Source organism: Xiphias gladius, chromosome 1 (genome assembly GCF_016859285.1).
Source record: "Xiphias gladius isolate SHS-SW01 ecotype Sanya breed wild chromosome 1, ASM1685928v1, whole genome shotgun sequence".
Lineage (NCBI taxonomy): Eukaryota > Metazoa > Chordata > Actinopteri > Istiophoriformes > Xiphiidae > Xiphias > Xiphias gladius.
Genome location: NC_053400.1, coordinates 7,394,156 through 7,417,320, shown reverse-complemented (window position 1 = coordinate 7,417,320; position 23,165 = coordinate 7,394,156). Strand labels below are relative to the sequence as shown.

The 23,165-nt window shown below is 38.9% G+C and overlaps 2 protein-coding genes across 5 annotated transcripts in view; both read right to left on the bottom strand.

The window, feature by feature from the left end:
• Nucleotides 1-5,727, bottom strand: part of cep89 (centrosomal protein 89) — a 60,773-nt gene extending 55,046 nt beyond the window's left edge. For all 3 annotated transcript variants that reach the window (XM_040136695.1, XM_040137547.1, XM_040138342.1), the window contains exons 1-5: nucleotides 5,440-5,727; nucleotides 4,695-4,801; nucleotides 3,690-3,836; nucleotides 2,688-2,898; nucleotides 786-837 (exon numbers count right to left, since the gene is read on the bottom strand). In XM_040136695.1, coding sequence (XP_039992629.1) covers nucleotides 786-837; nucleotides 2,688-2,898; nucleotides 3,690-3,836; nucleotides 4,695-4,801; nucleotides 5,440-5,481 — 559 coding nt within the window. In that variant the 5' untranslated portion in view covers nucleotides 5,482-5,727. The remainder of the gene's footprint in view (nucleotides 1-785; nucleotides 838-2,687; nucleotides 2,899-3,689; nucleotides 3,837-4,694; nucleotides 4,802-5,439) is intronic.
• Nucleotides 5,728-6,916: 1,189 nt separating this feature from the next.
• rhpn2 (rhophilin, Rho GTPase binding protein 2) overlaps nucleotides 6,917-23,165 on the bottom strand; it is a 33,039-nt gene continuing 16,790 nt past the window's right edge. Inside the window, exons 4-15 of one of the 2 annotated variants that reach the window (XM_040125239.1) lie at nucleotides 21,864-21,939; nucleotides 20,770-20,847; nucleotides 19,843-19,967; nucleotides 18,711-18,877; nucleotides 16,488-16,675; nucleotides 16,121-16,277; nucleotides 14,176-14,295; nucleotides 13,840-14,034; nucleotides 13,288-13,364; nucleotides 11,116-11,262; nucleotides 9,689-9,844; nucleotides 6,917-9,237 (exon numbers count right to left, since the gene is read on the bottom strand). In XM_040125239.1, coding sequence (XP_039981173.1) covers nucleotides 8,971-9,237; nucleotides 9,689-9,844; nucleotides 11,116-11,262; nucleotides 13,288-13,364; nucleotides 13,840-14,034; nucleotides 14,176-14,295; nucleotides 16,121-16,277; nucleotides 16,488-16,675; nucleotides 18,711-18,877; nucleotides 19,843-19,967; nucleotides 20,770-20,847; nucleotides 21,864-21,939 — 1,753 coding nt within the window. In that variant the 3' untranslated portion in view covers nucleotides 6,917-8,970. The remainder of the gene's footprint in view (nucleotides 9,238-9,688; nucleotides 9,845-11,115; nucleotides 11,263-13,287; nucleotides 13,365-13,839; nucleotides 14,035-14,175; nucleotides 14,296-16,120; nucleotides 16,278-16,487; nucleotides 16,676-18,710; nucleotides 18,878-19,842; nucleotides 19,968-20,769; nucleotides 20,848-21,863; nucleotides 21,940-23,165) is intronic. The other variant, XM_040125229.1, reaches the window with a different exon arrangement.

Here is a 23,165-nt window from a genome sequence, read left to right as displayed (position 1 = left end):
ATTTGCTTCTGCATTAGAGACTATCGTGTCAGGGAACAAATAATAATTATAACTATTCCAACTACTCAATATAATATCAACTGCCAGTGGCCCCTAAGAGATATTGTCTTCTATTTGCTGACACTAAACACAATATTGTCTGTTGCAGTTGATGTTACCACCTCCCCTTCACTTCAGCGGTGAAAACCAGCAAGAGTATCAGCTTAAATACTTTTAATGTAAATGTAATATGTAAACTCAGTGGACTCGAATTTAGAAAAGTCATAAACAATATGTTTGCCTTGTTTGTGACTTGCGATGTGACAATATCCTATACAAATAAACATGGTGATAGAAATACAAATGGTGATATGGTTTTATTTTGAAGGTTTTATAGTTTTATACTGTACTGGCCGTGCCTACTATCTCTAGATAAGCGAGGAAAATAACAACATAAATACAAAATCACAGTATGATGAATAAATATTGTAAAATTCAATAGTCTTATGTATTTAACAATTTTGAGTTCTTGAGTAATTTCTTGTGTTTTCCAAAAAAGCCCATTGGAACTCTATAATATGTAGTTATTGAAGTTGTTTTATTGGGCTGTGCAGTATGTAGGTTAACTCTTAAATAAACAGTGATCTCTGGTAAGTACCACTGATTGATTAGTTGCACTACAGTCAGCATTTTGTCCTACTTCTAGGTGTTGCTATTTTTTTAACAATACTGTGGTCAACATTTGTGTACTACTGTATCTACCTATATCAGTGTCCACCCATCCCCCATTAGTGTGAAGTCAGTACCTGGAGAAGGCATTCTTCTGCCAGACATCTGAGTTGGTTGGGGTGTTCTGGTCTGCAAGAGAGACAGACAAAAAAAATAGACAAGGAGACAGAAAGACAGATAATGAGTAGGTCTTTTCAAACAGATTTTCACAGCCCTGCTGTCTGGATCTCTTTTATGCGAGGCTATTTCAGAGACCAGTGCATTTATGGCCCTTGTCAAAATCTGGACAACACCACCGTGTGTGTTTATTGTTGTGAATCTTGAGAGACATATTAAAGTAATGTGAATGAGTCATAGTGTTGTTTTCAGAGCAGTTGAAAAAGGAGAGCAGGAAAGAAACAAAGAATGAAAAACATGACCAAGGAAGACTGCTCTGTAAGAAACTATAAACTGTTTATTTAATGCCACAATTATGAGTCTAATGGCCAGAGGCATAACTACCACATGATTAGAAAAGATACTATACTTATATATTCACATGCAAACAGAGTACAATCATTTTTTTACACCCAACTCACATCCTCATCCTGAATAATAGAGACGGCAGCTGATGAATGTCGATGTTTGTTTATAGTCCTGTTGGTTTCTGAAGGTTTAGCATAGTGTTTCTTGTGGAACTTATTGGTATGGTGGTACATCATTCTGTTAGACACTAAAATATTGATACTGTATACTTCCCTTATATTACGGTACAAGGGATATCAACATCATGTTCTGTCTCTCTAAAATGTTTTCAACTAACTTTAATTGATTATTGTTTTGAATAAACCAGCGGGCAGCTATACTATGCAATAGCCTGGAAAGACAACTGACAGGGGAAAATAGAGCCCAATGGGACCATTATAGTTTAGCAACCCAAGGCGGCAGTATACGGGACAGGAACATGAATAGCACAATATCCCACAAGTCTGTGAGAGCAGTCTCTTGGGGATATAATCATTGGGATATTAAACAGAAGTCTCTCATGAAGAAATTACATATATAAACCAGGGAAAAAGACAATGAGTAGGCAAAGCAAGCCATTTCACGCACTGAGAGAGGGACATTTCAGGTGTGTATTTGGTTAAAAAGTATCTACTAATACACTATAGTCAGTGACTATCATAAAGAACAATTACAACAGGCACAGATAAAAATAATGCACTATCAAAGAGCATCATTAGCCAAAAGTAAATCCCCACTAATACTGATTAAGTAACACTGAAAGGATATCTCAACACAGCAAGCTAAGTCCTTAAAAATGACTACTTAGGTAAATCAAATCATGTGAAATTGTAGCAAAATCTATACCGATCACCTTTTTTACAGTACAAGACTCAGTAGATACGCATTCTTTATTCTGTGTACCACTGTGCCTCCCAGTGGGTCTAACCGGTATCACAATGCCCACAATTAGCTTCAGAAGCATCACAAACTGAACCAAGTATTAAAGATATCTGAAAGATAGTTGAAATTATATATATATAAAACATTCAAAATAGACCTTTTTTAAAGCAGATATTCTGACTTGTCATAAAATGATAAGCACAGGTGTGACTGATAACATTAACAATGTCTCAGTAAGCCATTACAGTGTACGCACAGGGTCCTGGAACTGACTCACCTAAATGTAATGCATGTCATTATTAAGATTATTAATTACACCTTTGCTGTTCCTCCTATAACATGTCTAAATTTCTGTTGTAAAACAGGTTTATTTGCAGTTGCCCAGTGCAATCTTCTGCCGTTGGCCACTGAGCAACTCCGGTTGGAGGTTAACTAGTTTGTTAAAAAGCTCTTTGACAGCAGTTATTTATGGTGGGAAGAATGTTTCTACTTTACTTACATTACAACGTTTTTACAATTGAGATTATAAGCACCAACATTCTCATCAGAAACTTGCTCACACATAACAACAAAATCTTTTTGTAAAACCCTACCTTAGGTTTTAGTGGCAGAGCATAAACAGGATCTGTGACTGAACAAGTCTCCCCAGTCTCCCCAGTCTCCCCTCTGTCCAGTGTTTGGTAGATATGGTCCTCCCTGTCTTCTTCATTCTCTACCTCCTCTTCTTTGTCTTCCAGCTCCTCCTCTGAGTGGTCAGGGGAAGACAAGCGTGGCTGGCTAGCCAAATCTTCTGACCATCTGTCTCTGAATAAGATAAGAATTTAACAATTCAAAAGAACAGTCAAGAAAATTTTGCTTAAATTTAAATGTAATTTTCTTACAGTGACAGAGTAATATAACCTATTTAACTTCTACTATAAATATATCTCACAGTAGACATTTTGACTTGTCATACTAGGAAAAGTACAGGTGTTAATAACATTAACAATGGCCCTATCATATTCAAGTGTCAAAGTAAGCCATCAAAGTGTGAAACTGAGTTGGCATGCACAATATCCGGAACAGAAGCAGCTAAATGGACATAAGCCATAATTATCATTATTTTATTATTTCCACCTATGCTTTTCCTACTGTAACATGTCAAAATGTCTTCAGCGACAAAGGCCTACTTTTAAATATTGCTTAAATTGAGATGGATGTTCTAAGGTTTATGACAAAAAGATTACTGCGAACAGAAAAAAACCCGGGCCGGTGTTCTATATTAAAACCTGAAATGAAATATTTTTGCATTACATTTTTCCCCTTTTCAAGGGTACATCCCATATTTTACAAACAGCTCTTTTGCCTTTACAACCCCTTTTGAAGATAACAGAATTTCCACTTTAAAAGGAGCTCAAATTATACTTTTACTGCTATTCCTAAAAGCAGAACCAATCATGTGCAATTTTGGCCCATTTGGGACCAATCTTCTACTCTTACACACTTGATAAATAGAGGCCCAGGTCAGGTTTAAAATCGGAGGCCACCTTGCATAGTTAGAATCATTTGTCATAAAGCTTGTAATAACACTGTTGTATTTTCCAGAGTTGGGTTACCTGGTGTAAAGTGCTCTGCTTATGCTTGGTTCAGATATGAAGGACTCTGATGGCTCACTCTCAGAGAAAGACCTCGGTCTGGCAGGAGGGATGGCCCATGTCTGTCCAGTGAGCGAAGAAGACAAGATGGCTGCTGCTAAGGCTGATCTTTAGATGGAAAGACACACAGTTTGTGTAACAGAAACGCATGAGAAGTGCAAGCTACTTGTCACATCCAAATTTCAAGTCATAGTTTATTATTCATAATTTAGGTTTTGATGTGACACATTGTTATGTTATGCTACCAAACTCAGTTTCCTTAAATTAGTTTATTCGCATTGTTTAACATTCACCACGTGGGGTAGTATGGTTGAACCCACGTTGAAAGTTAATTAAGGCCCCTTTCATCATCCCTTTGGTTTTTTTAAGCACATCAATAACCCTAAGAACCAGATAAAGTATGTTACACCAAAGAGAAAGAAGAAAATAAAACCCCATCAATTCAATTTGTGGTAAAGAAAGGAAAATGTATAATGAGGATTGTTGATGAGTAAGTCTTTTGCATTGCAGTGACAATGACAGTGAAAGCTCTTACAGGAAGAAACTGGAATCCAACTTTTACACGTGTAGTACATCTTAGGGATATGTAGAAACATCAGCTTTAAAAAATGGGTCAACAATCTGTTATAATCTAGCAACAAGATGTTACTGAGGCAAATGGCAGAAAATATTGCCCATTAGTTGCCCAATAAGTGACTCTTGAGAGACACTGCATTGTGGAGGATACAGCGGGAAAAGAGATGTTGTGTTTCCTCAGAATTCATCCAGCAGCTGTGCACAAACACTACTAAAACTTTTCACTACTGGTAACCAAATGTGGTTATTAAACTCAATCTCCATTGGAATTTACAAACAGGTATAGGCAAAACATTGCAACATAATGGTTTAACAGGAAACTGTGTCAGAGGGAAAAACAACAAAATAAAAGGATGTTGGAGGTTAAAGGTGATGGAGAGTGTTAGGTACCTGGGTCTCTCAGGTGAGGGGTCTGGGCTGCGGGGGGGTGGGGTACGAGGCACAGCAGGTTTTGGAGCAATGGAGGCAGCAGGGATCAAACCAGGAGCTATATGCCTCTACATAACATACACAAAGGGAAGGTTAGCAACACATAGACAAAAAACACATTGACACACACACACAGTGGTGGTTCTATGACAATGGTTGAAGAGGGTTTAAGTTAGTACATCAAATAACTGTTAACACCCAGACTGAGGAAAAACACAGCGGCTAAATGGGAGGATGGGGAAGAGTAGAAAGGATGATAACGGAATCACAACATAACCATTTGATCAACGAGATACCAAGCACTGATGTGTTTACACAGCAGCCCCTTACAGCAGTGGACTATTTCTATGGAAAAAATACTTTATATTTGTCGCGAGAGATCCAGTATTCAATTATATTTTAACTGCTCTTCCAAATAAAAGCAGAGAAGTAGTGGACAATAAAGCAATCAGTTTACTCACTGTTTTAATTTGGGTCAACAGAACTAATACAATAGACCACAAGAGGTATTAACGTTACTAAACTGGTGTTATCAAATGTTAGCTTAAACACTCTGAAAATATTTAACTTTTGCTGACGTTAAATAACCGAAGTTAGCGTGGTATATGACTAGGTTTATGTTATCCACATGAAAAAAAGCATTTACACGTTTAGCTACCTGGACAGGGGAAAACGTTCATTTGTTTGTAAAAGACTCAAAACTTACAAACTCCTTGTGTTTCTCCCTCCTGAAGCTGAATTTTAACATTGTGGAAAATAGGTTTTTGACCCCTCCTTCACTAGCTAAGTTATTGTTCCAGTTTAGGCAAACAGCTTGATTCGTTTACCACGTATTGTTTAAGTCTAATAGCATTAGAAAAGTTTACTTCTCATTGTCAAATGTTTCAAATGATATATCCTCTTCTTCTCTAAACAGACAAAGCAAAACGCGTAAGCTAACTATATTCAACAGGCTGGCTGCTTGCAGGTTCCTCGTATCTAGACGCTTCACCTAAGGAAGACACGTCGCTACAAGAGTAGCGTTGATTGGCTAAAAGTAAAAAGAGAAGCCAATCAGCGACTGAGACAATTCACCTAGCAACGATGACCTTACCAACCAGCGGCTTTGGCCAATAGGGGGCGATGTCGTTCCATTTAACGACAAGCTCCAACCATCAACCGTCACCTCCTATCTCTCAGTACATGGGACTGTTGGAAACATTTTCTTTCTTTCTTTCTTTCTTCCTTTCTTCGATAAAACAACTATTATTTATCCCGCATACAATATATAATATACAGTACATATTAAATTTAACATGTCCCCTTAAAAATGACGTTTTAGTAATACCTTTTAAAGTATACGCCGAACAAATATGACAATGCTGACCATTCAAATGTCTATCTTCCTTGTAGTCCGCTTTGTTCACAACATGCTTCTAACAGTTTCAAATAGCTGCGTAAAGATACGAGTGCTACCTTTCAAACTTTCTTAAATACCAACATATTTATCACAGCTGACTGATAAAATTTAGGATTGAAAAGAAAAACATATTTTGTCATACAGTCCATCCATCCATTTCGTTTCTACACTCACGTTTCCTGTGCAGGGTGATTGTAATGATATACTTTCAAAAAACACATGTATTTTCAGCTCCTCTTTGGCTGTAAATCATCTGAAAATTTCAGTGTGAGTTTTATCAAGACTCACCTTTGCCCTTGGGAATGTTTAAAATATGAATCCTATGACCACAAGTCAACAGATGTGATTCCTGTAATATTCACTTCTCCTGTAAAAATAAAGCTCAGTACTGCAGAGAATTTGACCTTTGGTGGATTCATTTCCAGCTCAAGTCCAAAGCTATAAGAATCAGCAGTCAGCTCTTTCACTCATAAGAAGTACAAAACCACACACAGACAAGTACACAGGCATTGTAGAAAGTCTGATTCTATTGATGGCGTGGGTGAACAAAGGCCTGATGGGTAAAACTTGACCAGATAGTGTTTCTCTTCTGTTTCTATGATGGTGATGTGAGCACAGGCCAGATTTAAAACAGTTAAAACCCATGAGTGTTGACTTAGTGTGTGTTGGCTCTCTGTGGGTTGTGGTCGAACTTCATTCCAGTCATTCCCAACCTGCTGGGTAGTTTCAACCACTGACCCACAATATATATTAAAACTAAATTCAGGAAATTTGTTTTGTCCCCGTTTTATTGAGATTTGAGTTTACACATACACATACACATGACACAAAGACTTACCAACAAAGCATTTACACCACAGTTGCTACACAGCACAGAGTACAGATAAAGAAGCAAAAGCAACCTGAAACCTCCAAAGAACAGGTACCCTAAGCCTCTCCTTATACACCAAGGCATTTAGGATCACTATGCACTGTGAAATGCATGCAAAGATCTATTCAAAACGTCATACCTGTGTGGGTATGACACACTTAGTTGGCACTTGTTAATATGAATCTATTTCTGCACATTCTTGTCATACACTTATTGATACTTTCCTTCATGATTTAGTATAAATGGCACTTAAAGACACAATATTAGGTAAACAGAGACAGTAAAGAGTGTTAAGTCTTCTCAGTGTTACTGTTTAAAAACATTTACATTTTAAAATATCTTTACATAGACAAAATGTAACTGTATATAAGTTCACCAAAGGATTAAGCAAGGCTAGTAAAATACATTCCTCCAAGAAACCAAGAAATCCAACGTGCAAAAATTCACAACTTGACTGTGCACAAACTAGTTCTGAAACCCACAACTTACATGTAAATATATATATTTTTGTGTGTATTTTTCATTATATAAATAATTTGATTATCAAATGTGTAAAAGAATCTACTTTGTAGATAAAGAGATAGTCCAACACTGCAAAGTGTCAGTTTGATGTTTGATGTGACTTGGATTAAGACAAGTAGAGACAAATAGTAGTAACCTGACTGTGGGCTTTGATCGAAGTCACAGGTGGGTGACTGGCTGTCTAGGTTCAATGCAGCAATGTCATCAGTCTGCCCACATTCTTCCCTTCTGGAGATAAAATAACCTTTAACTAGATCAAGATTCACATTACTAGAGAAGCACACAGCTCGTGCTCTTCTTACAAATGGACAAACTGCCAGATAACAGCAGCACTGATAAAGGAGGCCCAGAAGTGGATAAGATGAGTCAAGATGGTAAATGGTACATACAGGGACATAGAGGCATTTTGGTCTGTGGCATAACTGGTACATTAAGCAAACCTAAAATACCAATGTTTCCATTTACATTGTGTGTCAGGCATGGCACTCAATAGAAACAACAGTCCTCAAAGTCTGTCTCACAAATGCAAACATGACAATAATACAGAACCAAGTTATATATACGTTTTTTAGCAGCTTACAGAACATGGCATTCATCAACTCTCCCCAGACAAATACGACTGCACATTACAATTTGTTTTCCCTCAATAACTGCTGAACATACTGCAACATGGTTACATCTACATATCTATTTATACAATATATGTATTTCAAACCCCAAAACTGATCAGTATCCACCGATTGCAACACATATCGTGGCAATGACCAAATCCTTTGCAGATACAGTATGAAACATGTATTGAGGACACACTGAGAGCTTAACTGCACAGTGCACAGCTACATCAGTACACAAGGGAGCTAACAAGGGACCGCTTACGCCAACAGAAAATCACCCCCTTGCAGTCGAGTAGAAACCGACGCTGGGGTGTGTTTCTACAACTTTGTTTTCGTCCTTCAATTCGTCTGGAGCATTTCTTCAAGAAAACATACTGAGATGACAGTTTAACTTAGAAACCTGTCTCAGTGCTACGTGTGTGTGTGTGTGTGTGTGTGTATATATTTATATAGACTGGAATGATAACTGGTATGTTTTTCCCACAGTGCAGTTGTACTGTGCTGTACGCATACTGGCATGGTACAGACTGTTATCCCATTATGTTTGCTGTCCAGTTCAGTTTACTTCAGATACTGAACTGTGCTGAGACATAGGCACCCATGTACAGTATTTGGCACAGCCACTTTCCAAGGTAGCTGGCAGTAATGTCACATTGGTGACATTAAGGCTTCATACACTACTGCTCAGTATTCCAGTGGAAACACCAAAGGGCACTGACACTGTGCCATAGCAGGTCCAGTATGGGTACAGCACAGTACTGTATGCAGCCATACTAGGCTCAATATGCATACTGCACGATGCCTCTAGACAGTAAAAAGTCTGCAGCTACTTCAGTACAGGGCACTGTCGTTGTTGTAGGAGCTGGAGCTGGGGAAGGTGGGACAGGGTTTATTCCACGGCAGGGTGCCAGAGTGGTCTGCTGTGGGAAGGCTGAGGGTGCTGGCGCTCTTCAGCTTGTTCTTCAGACCCCAGCTGAGGAAGGATGACTTCTTGGTTACTTTGCGTGATTTGGGGTTCTTGTCGTCATCATCATAGGCCAGACAAATCATGGAGTAGGTCTTCGGCAGGTTTCCACAGAAGGTGGCACTCTTGGCGGGCTGGATAGAGAGAGATTGACAGTGGCATTTAGTGGAAAGTGGGAGTCACTGTTCGCTTAATCAGACTTGCTCTCTGCTTTGGACGCCATACAATCTCAATCAATATATGGAGTCTAGACGTTAGCATTTAAGTTGGGTCATTTTGTCACTGTTTTAACACTTAAGTCGATGATAAATACACATAATCAATCAATTTAATTTAATTTAATTACTTTTAAATCACACAGCTACAGTCTGTTTTATACACTACATGTAGGTCATATCCAAAGAGCTATTCCTCATGAGAAACCGTATAGACTATTTGAAACACTACTTCCAAGGAGAAAAGTCTGAAACTCTGCTCTGTCATCTGATACAAAGACCAAAGTTGCTGTCACTGTTTTGTCAATCAAACCAACCAGATAGATAACTGTTCTCTCAGCCAGTAGCAATGAAAGGGGGCATGGCATACCATGGGAGGGTTGCTGTCCATCATGCTGACCACCTGGATGTCGATCCCCTCCTCGTTCACGTCCTTCAGCAGCCGCATCACCTCGCTCACACCCAACCATTTGCAGTCAATGTCGCCCACGGCAACAATGTAGTCACCTTCTTTGAGCCCATCAGCCTGAAAAAGAACAGGAGTTAGAGCAGCTAGTGAAACGTCCTGATACTGCAGCAGACAGAGTAAATATTTATAGTGGAAGGTTTGTTTGAATGGCAACTGATTCAGGTTCACCTACTTTCCTTCAACACCCTGGAGGTAGCTGGGATCAGCAGAGAAAACACTGAGGTTTAGTTCCAAACAAAGCTTTTTTACAGCAGGCAAAAGACTTTGTAGAGTGTGTGTATATCAGAGCACATTATTTCATAGCTGTGGGAAATGTGTCTTATCTACATGTGCTCAGCTATTTCGGTCCGATAACTTAATCTGCATTCACCAGAGGCAGATCAACAACTCTGGAGAATCAATCACATCTGAAATAAATCCTGTTGAATGCGGTATTAAAAGTTATAAAGAGTCTGGCCTAGTTAAGCTTATGCAATACTACTAATCTGTTTCTCTGCATAGCCTGCAGGGCCTAATAAAGAGTCTGCTCTTTGTCAGCACCTCTTAATGAGCTGTCAGACTGAGAAGGATTGCAGAGAGTAAATACTCTCTGATTCTTAATTAAATTAGTAGCCAGATGGAGGGGGGGGGGGTCTTCAAACATTCAGGCTGAATCCTGTTTAGGGTTTCTGAGAATGACTTATTTAATCAAAGGTTGTCTGATAAGACTGAGTCATTTGAATTTATTTGATATTCAGTATGCAAATTACTTTCTGAAATGCCAATCTGTTAGTTCTCCTACTGCAGAAAAAGCCACTCACTGCTAGTTATTCCTGACACATGGAGTTCATACTGATCAACTTTTGCATCTGGCTTTTGCTAAAGTTTGACAAAGGAAAATACTGAGCAGGGCCCCTGAAACGTTTTCTGTGCTCTAAAGCAACATCGTTTGTTAACTTATTTCTGACAGCCTGGAGATGATGAAACCTCTTCCCCTTTCCTAAGTGTGAAACTATAAACTCATCTGGTTCGCATCAGTTAATGAAGATGAGACTAAATCACAGTTTACCAGTCAAAGGTTAAAAAAGGGCAAAAAGACACTTTCAAAAGGAACATGAAGATGGATTTTATTCAACTGACTACAAATTGCGTTACAGAACATTGATAAATATTAATTTAATTATGATGTTTGCTGTGATAGATTACCTATCTCAAGATTATTTCAAGTCTCCACAAGATGATTTTTATTCCATGCTAATATTCACTGAAACCAAAGGCTGACTGCATTGTAGAAATTCAGTCTTCTCCTGTTCAGTCAAAGGAAAGGAATATACAGTAGGTTAACTCACAGCAGCTGGGCAGAGGGGGTCCAACGAAAACACCTGGACGGGCGATTCTCCTTTGAGGGTGAAACCCAGGTCTCTGTCTTCTGGAAGAAGTTGTATTGTCCGTGGGGCTGTCCACCGCTGCTTAGCTGAGAAAACTGAGAGAGGGCCCTGAGTGGAGGGAGTGAGGGGATGCGGTGGTTAACATGGCTATGGGATTTCTATAAAATTGACAGGATAACATCCTATAGAGTTCGTAGATTTTGGTGAATGCCTGGGGGAAAACTGAAATCCAGCATAATAATCCCCTTTTGTCTCTACAGACTTAAACAAGATTTAAATCCACATATGTGAGCTGCTACTACCACAGTACATATACCATACCTCATAACCAGCACTGTGGTTAGGGACAGACTCGTGTATATTTCAGCCCCTAATCACAGGTGGTGCACAAAAGTCACGTGGCCATGAACCATATTTTAATAACCACTCTCTCACACCTTACCTCCGGGTTTCCAAGTTTCTATAATTAGAAAGTTGTTTTGTTTTTTTTTTGTTCCCAAAAAAAATTTGCTCTCTCACCAAGCCAGTCACTTTTGCTTTTGAAAAGGCACACAGGCCTCAGTAACCTATAAACCCAGTAACTGATATATAAAAAACATTCTCAACAAACTGTATGTGTTGCTATGTTGGGCTATAAATACACAGTACAATACGACGAAGCAATCACCAACTATTTTCGTCATCAATTAATCTAGCAATTGTTTTTGCATTTATCAATTAATGCTTTAGTCTATAAAATGAAGAAAATGGTTGAATCATCTAGAATTGCTAGACCCAAAAGGGATGTCTTAAAATGTATTATTTTGTCTGGCCAACGGTCAAAAATACAGCAAAGTATTTTATTTAAAATGGTTTGAAAACAAGAATATTTAAGACCAAATGTTTGGTATTTTTACTTGTAAACTGACTTAAACTGAGTTAACAATTTATTTTATAATTAATAATACTGACTATTCATTTCTGCACTAGACATAACTGATCACAAACATGTCTTATTTTCCCATTTAGACTGCTGAAGCCAACTCCTATCTTGCATTAATACACTTATCTGCTTGGGAAAAAATCTTTCCTCCAGTAAATCCTGACAATCAATCCTATGTAACAGTAAGATGAGGCCTGTCACTCCTGCATCTTTAATTATCACCACAGCGATTGTATGGTGAGATAGTTCTGGCTTTATCTTTTCATGCTCTCATTTCTCTGCAGATCTTGAGGGACTACAGTCTTCTAGCTGAAACTGTTCATGAAGAGCACGTTGGAATTTTAAACTCATTCAGAGATTCCTTACACCAGTTGACTGGCAACATGCTCTGACCCTTGAACTCCTTAGCAGTTATTTTCTTGTAAGGTTGTTTCTCTTGAAATTGAAGCCCTTTTTTTTATTTGTCACAGTGATTGTAAACCGTGCTAGCTGATAAAAATGAAGTACTTGCAATTGAACATTTCTTAACGAGGATGTGAACAGAAGATTCCACTTCCAGTGACAGAGGGTGCCAGTGCCCCACACCAACCCACAACCATGATAATGTGAACAGTATCATAATAATAATAATAATAATAATAATAATAATAATAATAATTTAGAATGAGCAATCAAACTCCAACCTTTAGCCTTTAACACAAGGGCTTTATGAGGTGCTATCGGGGAATAACCTTTATTCAAGTCATCCTTTAGAGAGATTTAAGAAACCTCATTCTCAGATTGAAATCTTCAGATAAATTCGAATAACCAACATTAACTTTAGTAGAATTTTTTTTGTAAAGGCAAAGTTCAACTCCTACCATCTCCCTCTAAATAAATGTCACAATAACCCAGGTAGACTTCAAGCCAGAATCAAAGCACCTCTATCCATGGTTAGTGTTAGTTTTGTATTTGTTGCTTTGGATGAAAGTCCTGGAGGCATTGGAAACAAGAGAGCACTTTGGTTAAATGTGCCAAAGCTTCCAAGAGACTCATCCTTGGTTGGTTGTACTCAGAAATAACAAAAATACACTCTGGGTGTTATAAACAAAAGAATACTTTAACATCTAAAACTCAAATCCAGAGCCATTTCACATCATTTGCTGAATAAACCAACCAACATGTACAAAAAAACCGCAATGTGAGTGGAAGAAGATTAGTAACCCACATACCAGCCTCTGGAAAAAGTCGGTGACCTTCACCTTTGTGGTTGCGGGAACCTCCATCTCTGCTTTGTGCTCTGTTTTGGCTATGGAAGGAAAGGGGGGGAAACAAAGATGTCATTCTACAGTGTTTACTGTCACAACCACATTTTAAGTGTTGCTGCTGTAGAGGCGCAGCTAGGGAGTGAGCAGTGTAAACATTACATCATCTGTACCTGGAAAATGTGTCACTTATCACATCTGATTGCAGCAGGTGTGGAACACATATACAGCAGTCTTTCTGCAAACGGTTTCCCCGAGAGACAAACCTCACAAATCAACACACTGGTCCTGCTTGACATTAGTATCATTTGTGAAGTGTTTGTTGTGGCGACACTAAGGTAACTGGTCAATTTCTATGTCAACCACAGAGAGAATAGCTGTCACCTAAGTGATGCTTAATGGAGACTCAAATAAACTTAACAATCATTCTAATCCTATCTTGGCTTCTGGTGTTTACTCAAACAGCATTATTTTCATTGATGGTGTTGCTGTCCTCTTTTAAAAACATTTGAGACTCACAGATGATGTCGGGTGCCTCCATGTAGTCAGGGAAATCTTCTTTGTTGTCATTTTCGCTGTGCTTGTTGAGTGAGCGCTGGTGACTGGCCTTTAAAATGTCCTCCAGGATCTCCAGCTTGTTCAAGTGGTGGCACAAACCATAAATCCTCAGAGCCTCCTCATGGCCCAGGATGGCCCGTCGAATGTGTGCTTTACCTAGGGAGAGGGAGGAAAATTCAGCATAAAATGGATAAGGAGAGGGACAAAGGGGAGAACAGAAGAGAAAAATTGCACTATATTGTTTTCTACTGTCTTCTTTTGCTTTCTGTTGGGCTTAGCCTGTGTGCTCACTCTTACCAATGCGTTTACGTTCTTCTTTATTCTTCAGGATGTCCAGAGGAGAGCGTCCCTCAGGAAGGCGATCATAAACCTGTGACAAGGTCTTCTCCTGCTGGTCCTCGTCATCACTGGGACCCACTGGGCACACAGGGAACACAAAGAATAAGTAATGGAGAAATACTGTATTTTTGAAATTTTGAAATGAATGAAAGAAAATCTTCTCCCATGCAGGATGGGGTCATCACTGAAACAAGCGACTCTTCTCCTTAATATTCTGGCTCATCACATTTAACAGGTAAATCTAAAGCACCAGAGCTTTCTAGAAGCCTGACTAGTCTGCTTCACACAGACAGTATAAAGCGTTTATTTAGCAGTGTTTGTGGTTAATCTGTTTACTACAGTGGCCTTCACTCATCCTTTTTCTGGGCTTAGTCCTCTTTCCACAGTCCCATGGTAATTGCTCTATTCTCCTCATTCACACAGGAATCTGTTAATGAGCCGCCAAACTCAAAGCTGCTTCGCTCTGTTGTTCCCCTACTCTGTTCTGTCCCACTCATAACACTGGGTAAAACTATGACCATCCACTGTAAAGCTTAATGTAATCTGCTGTATTTTGTTTAATTTGGTTTTACAGTTTTATCTGTCAGAAATTAAAATTGTAAATGATTAATAAGAAAGAAAAAGGATAAAAACATGAGGCCAACAAAAGTACAAAATGCTGATGCATAGCAGAAGGAAATTTTGAATTATGGACCAGTATAAGTCCACAAATAACAAATTAATAAAAAGGTTTTTTTTCAACTAAATGATTAATTTCCCTAAATAATGACAAGCCATCAAGAAATAAAGCAATACGATACAAAATTAGCAACAACTACCACCAATCACTGGAGGGTTTTTGTTCACTCACAAAACTTCCTTCCCTTCCACTCTCACTCTGCCGTTGGCTCTCTCACTTGCTCTCTCTGCCATTTCATCATGTAGACAGCATTAAGAGGCCACACAACTGTAATCCTCCAGCAGTCTACACTACTTCCACTTCACTCACTCCAATTCTCTCTCTCTTTCCCTCAAGATCTCTTGCTCTTTCTCTGACCAGAGTTCCTGGAAACACAGCCTCTCTTTACCATGGGGTCTGTGTCCCTAAATAGCTGTTATGTAACAGCATTGTGGCTGGCTCTGCTTCAGACCAGCCATCTGACATGACCAACCCAGTGGCCTATACAGCACTTTAAGAGAAGGATCAGGTTTTCCAGGGCGTTTAAAATCAGTCAGCTGATAACTCCCAGAAGTGTTTTTCACCTTAACGGCCAACAGCCAGGCTAATCTCACAGAAATAGTACACTAAAACTTACAGTAGGTGTTCAGATGGCGTGAGAATGGAGGTTGAGTAGAGTCAGTAAAACTACGCTGACATGAAGTCCACCTGTTGACACAACCTTACTGTGGCAGTACAGTGTTTTTGTTAAAAGAGAAGAGGGGAAAAGTTTGATTTGTGTTGACTTTGCCACTACACTTAGAATATTATTAGATTACCTTGTGTTGTGGTTTGTGCGTGAAGAACCCACCTCTGTTTATTCAACATGTAGGGCACTGCTGTACCCGGTGCATTGCCGACTATATTCAAATTACTAGGCATTTATCCTGCTCTGACAGTAGTGTTTCTCAGCAGAAGAAAATAACTTGAATGCTTGCAAGCTTGAATCTTGGATTACCAGCAGATAACAGTTGCACGGTGACATTATCCTCCCTTTCACTGCTAGCTATCTAAGCCAAAAACCAGCAGTTCACTTCAGGTTTTACCATCTTTAACCTTACTTTTTTCAGTCAGCTTAGTTTTTTTTAATTTTCCCTGATTTTCTCTAATTGTAAGTTCCAAATTCAGCTCAACCTTGCCTGTTCATCTTTGAGACATGGAATCTGTGTGAAAATTATGAACTTCTCTATAAACTGTTTTCCTTACGCTGGTGGTCGAGCAGGGCTGATGCCACAAAGTAGTGTGCCATGGAGCGGTAGTGGTTGGTTTTGACCTGTGACATCGTGGACCAGAACAACGGGACATTGTCCTTAATTGGCGTCTGGATCATGTACTGATGGACTTGGTCGTAGGTTTCTGAGACCTTGCAGGAAAAGGAAGACAGAGTTACTGAGAGGACATTAAAAGCACTGATCTGGATTAAATCGCTGACAGAATTGAAGAATCTGACTGTGGTGACATTATCACTTTACTTTCACTTTAAGTACAGTATATCCTACTGAGTCCACAGCCAAAGAAAGAACACTGTGACTATTACATGTGAGGACTGAATGTTTCCCCATCTGCTATTTACCTTTGCGGCCTCCTGGGCCATTTTCATCAGGGAGTAGAACTGGTTTCGAATCCCAGGCAACGCAGTCTTCTCAAACAGACACTCCTGAGCCTGAGCGAGCATCATCCGAATCAACATACTGAGCATGGCTGGACTCATGTCGTAGCTGGGAGTGTGGGTGAATGTCTCCTTCAGGTGGTTCAGGATACCTGGGAGAGAATGAGTCTTCAGTACAGTTCAAAACTAAACTATTCCAATTTAACAATAATCAGTTGGGAGTTTCTCTGCCATTACAACGGCAAAGGAAAACAAGACTTCTTCATATTCTCTACTTAGACTTTTTTAACTTAAGGCCATTTGGTCAGTATAACAAAAGATTTTCTTAATGTTTAAAAAACATGCATGTAACGCAGGATAATCTGCATCCTATTTAGCTCTGTGAGAGCAAAAATATTTGATGACTGTATACTGCATATTAAGAAGTACAAATTTGTAAAGTATTTTGTTCCTGATTCTTCTTTTGAGAGTTGCAGGGAATTAAATCTCTTTACTATCTCCACAATGAGGTTAGGGTCAGCTACGTAACAAGAGGCCATGTAATCCAAACAGATAAGCCAAGCAGAATCTGTCATTAATGGTCATTTCTAAACACAACATCTCTAGTTTGGGTTTCGGTCTCATGCGTAGATAGGAGCTTAAAGGGGGAAAGAGGGAGGTTATATGGGATATATATACTCATGCATTCTGTCAAGTCAAAATTGATGAAATGTACAGTAGATCCCAAACATTCAACACGTTACTCTGATAGTAGTAGTCAGTGCTACTAGTAGTAGTCTGATAGAAGTACAGTCTGATAGTTTTGTGACTTTTTAGTGTTTTTCCATGGGAAAAACTTAGTTTGGAAAATGCATATAATTTACTGCTTCACAAAATGACAGCTTGGGCTCTTCAGCATGCTGATACATTAACCCTTATTACTGACACCCTCATCTTATACAGATGTTTTAAAAAGGTTCCAGGTGCTGTTTCTACAGTATTTAGTAAGGGGGGAAAACCTCACTGCTAGCAGTGAGATCAATGTCTGTGTGTTTCTTTAAAATTTAGCCAAGACACAAACCTTCTTAAATTAGTTTTTCATGTTCAATGGAAGCAATAAGACCATCTGCATTCCAACTGAGAGTGCCTCCCTCTTATTTACAGATTACAAACCTGGCAGCACAGAGTTGAAGACAACTTAATAACAGAGCACTGCCTCACTAGTCTGCATCTAAGACTCTGCGATAGCTGGCTGGCCCCTCCCATCCTTTAAACCTCTTTTGTGTCCCTGGCTAAAGGGCACTTCATCAGCCCTTCAAAAGCTAGCATCCCTGCCTATCATCTCCCAGCTTAGTTTACTACCATCTCTTCATACTAGTGACAATGTTCCTCATAACAGCGTAATTGTTTTACTTAGTACAAACCAAAATTATAGCCATCAAAGCAATACAACTAAAGCCCTGGCCTGTTCACAACTGTAATTATACTGCAATACTCTTCACATTGCCAAGTCATAATTCTATCAAGACTTGTCTGAGCTTCCTGAACCCTCTGAGGGTTGGGAAACAAGCTCATAAGATTGGTACTTTCTGGAGCTCAGCCACATGACAAGAAGCCAGAGAAACATCAACTGCGTTCATTCTCCGTCACGGAGCAGAAGTCAGAGGGTGGAGTCTGGCATATATTTTGAAAATAAGGCTGCGTTCGCACTGGTATTCTCTTACAGAACAGTATGTGCCTTTTTCCTGTTAACGTCATTAGAAAGTGTCTGCAAGGAGAAAGGAATGTCTTAAGTTTGGATAAATCACTGCACCTGGTGATTTTTGGGCCACAGAGATGAGCTGATTTACATGTCAAATGTTTAAAAGAACAAAACTATTGATAACAATAATAATGCTGTTCATTATTTGTACTCCTGTCTCTCTTTTTCTTCCTCTCTCTATTTTGATCACTTATCATATGTGCTCCTTCTGAACAGTTTCAATGGGAGCATTGCAGAATTTTTGGTACTCCCATTATTTCTCGTTTGTATTGGTGAAAGCAGATATCGCATGGGATCACAGATAAGTCTGGATTTAAGGAATCAAGAAAAGAATGTTTCTAATTTTACATCTCTGAACATCTGAAATGACAATATGAGGTCCTTTCCAGGCTGGTGAGAGAGGAATGATCAAATTAACCCAGTTTACCACTCCTATCTCTTCCTACCTCCAGTTTTCTGGAAGGAAGAGATGGCCTCCTCCAGGCCGGCTATTGTCTGTCGGTCGCTACGGGTACCAATCTGAGAGTAGAGGGCGGCCATGTTGAAGAGGATGCTGGCTTTCTCCAGTGACAGGTTCTGTTGGCACACTGGCACTCCTGTGAAGGAGTCATACCTGAGGGAAAGAGGAGGGAGCTGTCACTCACTCATCAAAACAATCACAAAACGCCTTACAGAAAGTTAAACTTAGTCAAATGAAAGCTAAGAAGATAGAAAATGTAAAAGAAACAACTAATAATATACAACATGATGATTGGAGTTAAATATTATGTTCGCCAGGAATTAAAAAGGTCAATAAGGCAAGAACTTTACGTACAGTAAGATTTAAACATATGACATATTCTATATTTACACATTTCTAGTTCAAATGGTCTCTGAGTTTAAAACATCTTTGGTCTTTTTTTCTCTCCTTCGTCTTCTCTCCTTCACACCTAAAGATTGTGAGGGTTTAAACCTTTAAACTCATCTTCTCCCTCTTCTCCATCTCTGCTGAATGAATGAGGTGCATTTAGCATGAAGTCAGTAGGGTGTCAGAGCTTTCACTTGGATGCTTTTCAGACACTTTTTTCTATTATGCTGGATGTCACAAAATGTCCTCCAAATGATTGAAAATTGTTACATTTGCCCCCACAAACTCCATTAACCAGATTCAGTATTACAGACTAATCTGACAACAATAACATACAAGAAGCTTGCTAAAAAGAATTTGCATGGACTTCTTAAAGACCAACTTTGTTTACTCTTAGGTTCAAGATATTTAAAAACTTTCCAAATTTGAGGGTTTTTTTTATTAATTGCTGACTGTGATAAAATCGTCTATGCCTGTATGTCTTGTTCTTCTTTTCTTTCCCTCTAGAATTTGAGTTTCTTTCCCGCTTATAATAAATGTAAAATATGGCAGGAAGGCATAACCAAACCAAAAAGCTGAAATGAAACCAGGCTTGTTTATTCGTTTCTCCTATGAAGTGAACAAAGCTCTAATGTTGTTTGCTTATTTCCAGTTGAAGTACATTTTTATAATCCGTCTTATTTTTATGCCATAGATTTTACTAAATTCTAATTATGATAATCGGTGAGTACCAGGTGAAGAAGATGCCAGTCTGGCGATTTGGGGAGAAGAATCGGCTCTCCAACAGAGGAAGATGGCTGTAGTATTTCGCGAACAGTTCCACTCCAGCCTCGTTTCGACTTGGCATTCGGCAAGCCTAGGACATGAAAGGAAATAGATCTGATACAGTCCTCAATAATGGAGGGTTTTGTAGTGGACAAGATGTTAAATAGAAGCCCAATTAAAGCATCAGTTCACCCAGATCACTAAAAAAAGTTGTTTTTTTCACTCACAATAATGTTACCTAGCCATCTGGATAGCTTCACCTTTATGTAGTGAGGTTTTCAGAAAGCCATCTCTGAAAATTGTGCTACTACACGAATACAACAGAGGTGGGGTTTTTTGTTTTTGTTTGTTTATGGTGCTCACAGCGTCAAAAATTTACATTATAAAAATGTTTAAAGAAACAACGTCCAGAAAATCCAGCAAATCTGTTGACAGCAAGGTCTGTGCATAAGCCAGAGAAAGTTGGATATGATTTTTCTCGAAAGGTGCTTTGCTGTTTTTCAGATCTAATTTCCAATGTTCTGAGTGCCACATGCTGTAAAAAAAAAAATAAAAAAAAATAAAATAAAATCCATTCATCTCCATTGTACTTGGATGGCAGCAGAAATACCACAGACCAATATCTCAGTACTTCAGAATATAAAACCAAAATTATCTACATGGGTAGTTATATGTTTTTGTGATTTGGGTGAACCAAACATTTAACTCCCAAATTCTTAAGACAAAGTATTTCATGGTTCTTTGTGTTGTATAAACCTTTAAGAATGCTGCGCATATCAAACATCTTTAAAATACACTAGAAGTGCTCATAAGCACATGATCGGTCTGAAACTATGCTTTATTTGTCTGTAAACTAATGGGAGACCACAAGCACAAAAAACCCACAACACTACCTGTCTCAGGTCCATCAAGTCAGCAATCTCATCTTCAAAACTGCTCCCGTCTTCACTGTAGTGCTCCAAGATAAAGTCCTGTCAAAAACAAACAAATCCCATCTCAATACAGCACTTTTCTGGCCAGTTATTGAGGAATGTTCTGGCTTTTTAAACCTGTGACCTTTCAGTGGCACTACAGCCTCTCGCACCACTACTACTCTCCGTTTCATCTTTTTTTTTTTTTTCAGTCCAACTGTGCAGTGCCAAGTAGTCTGGTGAGAGCTGTCATTCTGTCACAGCCAGCCAGAGGTAGGAGACACCTGGTCATTAAGACTGAGGTGTGATTACAGTCAAAAAATAAAACCGAGTTGAGCTGCTCAGAAATCATGAAGTCACAACACCTCTCACAAACCCGAACAGGATGCTACGCGCTATAAATGTGCCATCAGGAAATTTACGAGAGTGCTTCCCTGTTGGTGGCATAGCTAGGCCACATGTTAACTACCAGTCTCATTAACTACTGACCCACTTTAATAGGACGCACCTTTTTATAGGCATATGATGTATTGTTCATGAATAAATGGTGAACATAGCGTAGAACCTGTTGTACAAGGTGCAGATAATGTGACCCAAATCCTTCTTGAAAGGAGACTTTAATTTTAAAATAACTAAATCCTAACTGAAAACACTGCCTACCAATGCGGGTCATGTTTGTTGCAATAAAATTAGCTGTATTATTTAACCCATTATCTACATATTTATGTCATAACCCAGTTGTTTAGTTTCAACTTGTCCACGAAGAATCACGGAAGATGTTTAATCCTCCATGATGTTTGAGACTGCTTAAATTGACACACCAAAAAATGGTGGTTTCGTTTAAATGTTGATGATAACAAAATGGTGAGCACCAGTTCTTTGGCCTCTTGGAGAACAGTGAGATATCAGTTGCTGCTTTACAAGGTACCTAATGTACCTTCAAATTATGGTAAAACGCTGTTAAACAACATCCCATTATTCTGTATCTCTCTGTTGCAGAACTTAATTGGAGCTATATCACATGTGCTTTGAGGAAAATATTTGGAATGATGAAACTGCAGTTGTTTCTTCTGTACCTTGAATGGAGTGGAGAAGTCAATTTCTTTTGTCTCCTTTAGACCCAGAGCAATGAGTGGAATGTTGGCTGTTTCACTGTACACAGAAGAGAAACACAAAAAGAGAGATCTCATGACCGGTCATTTTATTGTCATTATTGTATACATGCATGAAATATTCTTGAAGTTTGCTCACAGACATGTTGGCAGTAAGGACACTAACGCAGTAAATGCTGATGACGCATGACACAACGGGACCTTTCATACAAAAGGACAATGCTATGCTTATCTGAATCAGAAACAATTAATTTAGGCAAGACCAAACAGATATTCTCATAAATATCCACCATTAGTCTGCAGATACATTAATAGGTTGATGGTGACGAAAAGCAGGCTCTAAGGTGTGGCACAAGATATCAACAAACAAGAAACTCCCTTTGACCACAGACCGGGCTGTGTTAAAGATATCATGTTGACATCACAGTAAGATTAATAAATAATAAAGGTATGCATTGCTGGGAACAGCCTGGTCACACCAGAGACAGCTTTGTTCTCAAGAAAGTTTACATTTTTGTTTAATCTTTAGTGTAGTTTCATAGACGGTAAATCTGGATTAGGCAGATGGTGCTGTCAGAGCAAAGCGCAGCACACACTGCAGGAGTCAGGATTTAAAAGGTTTTATTTTAAGGTGAATGGGGCCCCCACGTCTCCTTGTATTGTAAAGCTACATAGCTCTCTGTTGATTAATCATGCTGGAGTTGGAGCCTTGGTTCATTGATGCAAAAGAATATTTCTTCTTGCCACTCAAGGCAGGCTTTTATCTTCGACTATTTTAACTCACCAAACAATAAAACAACAGGTTAACCATCTATTTTGATATCAGCGGTAGTTATAATGGTCTGGAGTTTCTCTAGTCATATGAACCTTGAGGTCCTTAGTGCTGACAGATGGAAAGCAGGTTCAGCTTGTTACCAAGCTGAGGAAATATAACCTGACAGACATCTGCCCCTGATCAGACAGAGTCTATTAAAAAAAACAAAAAAACAAAAAAACAAAACCAAACTCTTCCCCTTCTGAAATACTAATGAGATGTTACTAAATAAACTGTCCTTTTTAAAAAGGGGCTAGGGTTGCCTCTGGATTTACTACGCATTTGAGTCACTCAAAACAACCTCCAGTGAGTGCAACAGTAGCACAAACTTCAGTTCCAAAATAACCAAAATTAACAGGTATTTATAAAGGATCTTTTCCCAAATCTATTAGAATCATGTCCCTCTCCATCAAAGAGAGAGAGATCAGAGATGAAGTACAGACTTTTCACTG